The sequence below is a fragment of the Asterias amurensis genome, chromosome 5 (genome assembly GCF_032118995.1).
Source record: "Asterias amurensis chromosome 5, ASM3211899v1".
In the NCBI taxonomy this organism is placed as follows: domain Eukaryota; kingdom Metazoa; phylum Echinodermata; class Asteroidea; order Forcipulatida; family Asteriidae; genus Asterias; species Asterias amurensis.
In genome coordinates this window covers 11,632,247-11,638,252 of record NC_092652.1, presented here as the reverse complement: position 1 = coordinate 11,638,252, position 6,006 = coordinate 11,632,247, and the positions used below count along the sequence as shown (strand labels likewise).

At 40.6% G+C, this 6,006-nt stretch overlaps 1 protein-coding gene across 2 annotated transcripts in view; it reads left to right on the top strand.

Annotated features, from left to right (window-relative positions):
- The first annotated feature begins 88 nt into the window (after positions 1-88).
- The window catches only part of LOC139937176 (tyrosine-protein kinase Fer-like), a 47,821-nt gene continuing 41,903 nt past the window's right edge, over positions 89-6,006 (top strand). For both annotated transcript variants that reach the window (XM_071932232.1, XM_071932231.1), the window contains exon 1: positions 89-923. In XM_071932232.1, coding sequence (XP_071788333.1) covers positions 279-923 — 645 coding nt within the window. In that variant the 5' untranslated portion in view covers positions 89-278. The remainder of the gene's footprint in view (positions 924-6,006) is intronic.

Below are 6,006 nucleotides of genomic sequence, written 5' to 3'. Positions count from 1 at the left end.
GATACAGCGCTGTGTTGGTTTGGCCAGGCATGTGTCAGTGTATTATTTCCTTACCTGTACAAGAGGTTGCTGAAGGCAGAATTTTAACAACACAATATAATCAAAGAATAAGGAAAGGTACAGTTCAGCACAACTTCCTGGTTTTCCGCTGTCCCGATTTCCTCAATTCGACAGCTTGTCAGACTTAATGAATGCGCGAAAACAAACTTGCGATGTTTCTACATTTGTAACGTACTCGTGTTTCTCTCGCATCCAGATCAAATTGATGGTGAAACACAATGTCATCCAAAGTGAACGAGCTCAGACAGAAATTTGCCAACACGGGCGGCACACCGGCGGTGCCGCCGCCCGGCGGCGTTGCTGCTGGGGCTGTTCCACCGCCGCTGCCAGCTGCCCGTGATAGAAAGATCTCCGCCCCGCCGGTGCTCCCATCCGGGGCCGGGTTGCGCCCGCCACTGCCTGCCATTCCACTACAGAAAGCGTCTTCTTCTGCAGTCAGGCGAATCTCGGAAAGTCTTGATCACAATAATTCATTCCTCTCGAACAACAGTGATGAGAACGCAACAAATGATGCCGAAGATTTGTACCTCAGCCCGGATGAAGAATTAAAAGCGTCCTCCCAACCATCGCCGACACCCATCATTTCCTCCAAGCCCCTCCCGAGCCCGAAAGTCCCTCCTCCTCGTAAACCGACGTCCTTCAACTTCAACAAGTCACGCCCCCAATCTCACTCGGTTTCGGAGGTAAAAGTAAATGGTGGTGGTGGCGGGAGCGGAGATGGGACATTTTTCCGCAGCAGTACTTCCATCTCGTCGCTTCCTGTTAATTCACCCAAAGAAAGCAGTAGTGACAGTTTACTTATGTTTCAGTACTATGCAGAGGAAGATCTTGTTTCACCATTGTTTTGGGAAGGCGATAATCAGGTAGAGTATTTTATTAATGAAACTATAACCTGTGTGTTTGATGGTTATTTTTGTAAACGTGTATAGCCCCGGTTCATTCTTCCTGTGAATGCGAATGTAAAGTGAATTCTGGTGACGTTATATTTGGTATGCGCTACCCTTCCAATTGTGACGCAAACAAAGCTTGCAAGCCAAGAAATATGAACCTTGCTTCATTGTTTCTTAACTGTTCAAGTGTAACCGTCTGCACTTTGTCACACTCCTAGCTAGTAAGAGGCCTATTGTTAGGCCTATTGTGGAAAATTACTTCTTTCTCGAAACACTACAGTTACTTCAGAGGGAGCCATTTCTCACAATATACTAGTCTCAATGGCTCTCCATTGCTTGTTACCAAGTTAGTTTTTATGCTAACAATTATTTTGAGTAATTACCAATAGTGTCCAATGCCTTTAAATGTGAAGAAGTAAGATTTGTTTATCAGGAAGAAAATTATGCATTGACATTTTAATGTATTACATGTAGCCTACAGTAAACTCTTTTGTCTTCTTCAGTAGGGCCTTACATAATCTTTTTTTAGGAGTAAACCAATTAACAGAAAGTAACAACTGCAGGTTGAGTTTAAACCATAAATTTGAATTTGTGAGTCAGTGTGTTCATGTAAATTACCTTTCCCAGAAAGCTCAAAGTATATAGTATACCTAATAATACCTATATCGGCCTACAATATAAATTATCATAAATCAGCGCCTGTCTGTGATAAAACGACAGACATTGCAACGAAAAGATCCGACTTTCTATTTGCCTTTGATTCAATATCAACATAAAGCAATGATCGTGACAACAATTAAAATTCAGTTTAAGGAAGTGAACAATGTATGCATTGTAAATAACATAAGCCACAAAGTAACCATGCCACAGAGGTAAAGGGTGCCCTTCTATGAGGAAATGTAAATTTTGCATTGGAACTTTGCAAAGGGAACCACAGCCAAAGCACTGGGCACTAGTATACAAATATTGACTGCTTCGAGTGCTATGGTTAAAACTATGACTCCCGAAGTGATCCCCGGAGCGTTCTATTTTCCCCGAGGCGAAGCCGAGGGAAAATAGAACGCTCCGGGGATCACCGAGGGAGTCATAGTTTTTAACCATTGCACGAGTAAAAGCAGTCAATATTTGTTTTATAACACCCCAAACATTTCTAAATACTGTACTATTAATATTAAGTTACAGACCTGAATGCTACAATCCACGGACGACGCGAATACAGATTGCAAACACTTTTACTTACTGTGTTGCATGTAGTGTTGTGCAATCCGAAATGGTTACAGACTATTAATTTATCATCCTCGTACACGCAACGGACGTCTGGGTACTGCACGCCGTGTGCTAGTCTGTCGGACTAGCGCATGGCAAACCGACGCACTATCACACGGCCGTCGTCTAGCAAAACTAAGACATGTCATGTGACGCGCTCTAAACCAATGAGCAGGCAGAATACTTGCAAGGGGTGTTATAATAGCAATTGCTGCTGGGTTGCTTGGGTTATTTTCAGGCCTGCATGACACAAGTGCATACTGTTGTTTAAAAAAAAGTAAGTTTACAAGAGTTACTTCTCTTGATGGCCTTTGTGCTTCTGTCTGGTGTTTTGTGTGTGTGTCCTAGTGAGTAGGTGTATACATATTCTAGGGACCTATAACAAAAGAGGACAGGGTCCATGGTTCATGAAAACCCCAAAGTTGGAAAACGTGTACAAAATCAAAGGGAGCTGTTGCAAAAAAGTTTTAGTACATAGGTTTACAAACAAAATAGGGAAATTAGGTGGTCCATGGAACGGTTGCAGGCGTATGCCACTTGTGTGTGTGGCACACTGCACAGTCGACTAAAGTTTCCTTTGGGGCTCTGGACTGGGCCCAATTTCTTAGAGCTGCTGAGCACAAAAGTTTGCTCAGCATGAAATTTCTTCCTTGATAAACAGGATTACCATTTACCAACCAAATTTCCACATGATTTTCAGGACAAGCAAACAACAGCTGAATACCAGTAACAAGAAAGAAACAAATGAAAATTTTGTAGGTAATCCTGTTTTTATCAAGGAAGAAATTTCATGCTTAGAAGCAAAATTTTTGTGCTAAGCAGCTCTATAATATTTGGCCGTGGGCATCAAGTGGCATTATGGACATAGGACACCATGGCCTTGGTGCACTCCGTTTAATTCCAGCCCATGTGGCTGAAAAGGTTTTCATACAAAAGTGTCTGGGCAGCTGATATACAGAGCCAAAATCACAGAGCTAATAAAAGCCACCCCATAGAGCTTGTTGTGGTAACACAGTTCCATGTAATACGATGTCAAAGTGGTTTCTCGGATTGTATTATGATTCATTAGAGAGGTGCTCCACACGCAGGATGTGTCCAATATCCTGCCATCCAATCAAAAAGGGAGTTAAAAACAGCATGTTCCAATTGTGTCTCGCCCGGCGGCCATGGACTAGTCCATTTCTTGCAGGTTCATTTACATAAAAAAGTTCACAGTGAAGCCAATGTTTGAATCATTTTTAAAACAGACCAATTATGATTGGCTGATTAGCGATTGATTAGTCCCCCGATTGGTTTCTTGATCAATCACTGTTTGTTTTGTAAGGTGTCAAGCAGATCTAAATGTTCTCAGAGAGAACTTGAGGTTAATTGCCTCCAGTTAAGAGTCCATGCCGTAATTTTTTTTTTTCTTTTTTCGAAATTCTCTGTCAGAAACTTTGTTTTCCTCATCCGTGTACTGTTCAGCACATGTCAGGCCTGATACTTTATGGAGGCAACAAAGGCGATTGCTTCCGTTGACCCTTGCCATTGCCTTGGTGCCCTTGAAATGCTCCAGTAGAAATTTACAATTTCCTCATAGGGTGCCCTTTGCCGAAGAGAAAATGCCTTTGTGCCCTTGCCCTTTTAAAAACGAAGCATACAGCCCTAACATGTGGTCCACACATGCAATAGGAATTAAACTTCTTACCCTAAAATTGTTCGAGTTGACAAAAGAAAATTTGACTAGAGCGGGATTTGAACCCGTGACATCCAGATTAAGGTATTGGCATTTAAATGTTGGCTATTTGGCATTGTAATTTTAAAATCTTGAAAGTGTCTCTTTGACTTTGTGAAACCTTAAAAGTGAGATGGCTTACTTATAATACATAGTTCATGGGAACATTGTGTTTTTACTTGGGTAAGTGACACACACAGTGTGCATGTCACATGATCAAGTGCGCGCTGACTCTCTTTATGAATCCAGAAAAATGTGAAAATGTGAAAGGCCATGACCTCTGTTGCCCTGATCATATGGTCTTAGTGCCCCTTCAAAATATTCCCATAGAAAGATTTGTCAATGGAAGCACCCATTACAAAATGAAAATGGCCTTGACCTCTCACAGATGAAAATCAAGGCCTAAAGGTATTTTCAGCCACTGTGGGCATTTTGGTAAACCATTTTGGTAAACCATTTCAATACAAGCCGTATCCAGTCCCTATTGGCATCTTGACAAGCCATTTTCAGCCGCTATCGGAATTTAGTACAAGCCATTTTTATAAGCCATTCCCAGGTACATGCCGTTTCAATTTAAGTAACTTTATCTTTAAGGGAAATTCGAAACAAGCAATTTTCTGTCGCTTTATTGCATTTGATACAAGCCAATTTGAAGCCATTTTGATACAAGCCATTTTGATACAAGTTGATGGGCATTTGGGTACAATACAAGCCATAATTTTTAGCCGCTAGGCTAAAACACAAATTATAAAATTGTCTTTTTGTGACTTTCTTCATATTGTGGACCACTTGTGCCAAGTACTTTTAATGTCCCTGTACAGCTTTACTGCAATTTGTTTGCAAATTCAACTACTTGTAAAAATATGCAATGTATTGTATGTAAATGGCATGAAGTTGTACGGAATTAGCCATTATACATTCAATGATCATGATTGACAATTCAACCATGTACATATGATGTAGGGCCTACAGAGTAACATGAGCCTGATTGGAAATGCTACACTAGAAGTTCACATGGAGACCATGGTTACATGGTTACATGACCCTTCTATCACAATGACAAGCGCTAATCAAACATCTGTGCATGATAGAAGAGTGTCTACACTGCATTAGTAATGAACTCATTCCACATGGTACAATTAACAGTCACAGAGGGGCCATTTCATATGGGAATGATGTGTATACCTTTGGTTCTTGTAACCATTCATTTTTTGTCAATGCCATACAATCAAACTAACCCCTGTGAAAATTACATTTCTAAAGGTGGTAGCGCTTTTGAGATATCGCAAACAATCTTGAGCAGCCATGTCAATGCAGGTTACTATAAGGTTACGACAAGGTTAATATTTATAAGGGTATTCCTTATATTGAATAATGCACTATCTGAGAAATGTAACACAGCAACACCTCTCAGATTCAAACTTGGGGATGGAGAAAACTGGTATCTAAAATAACCACTTTAGTTTGAAGTGAAATGATTCTCAAAATGCTATAAATGTAGGCCTCTTCAATTGAAAGCTGCTAACTATGTTCTAACCAAGTAAGTTTTTTATTGCCATTTTTAAGAGCAATTACCAAGGGTATACCTTACATGTATCTTATATTGTCTAATAAAGACCTACATTTTATAATCTATTGACTTGTTTTCTTGGCTCTTAAGAAACAAAGTGATATTTATAATCTCTATGGTGAAATACCTATGTTCCACAAACCATGTGTCTTTACCATACACATATACACTGTACTCACCAGCGTTTAGTCCAAACCCAGCGTAGTAGGTACTCTGCCATGCCACCACTCTGAATGACAAACTTGTATCTTCACTTCTCAGCGACTTCCAAAGTAATCTCTTATAATTTCTTCGCTTGATACTCTTCAAGGCAAGTCTGATTCACCCTTAATTATTTCCCCCTCACCTTTTCCCCCTCCGCCCATCAGGGAGGCTAATTTATGAACTGGAAAATAATTTTGCCCCCCTTCCCCGTAAAGAAATGGTATCGCCTCCCTGTCCTTTCCCCGGGCCAGCAAGTTTGCCAGCTGCATTAATCGCTGTGGAAATCTCTGATTAGAAATAGT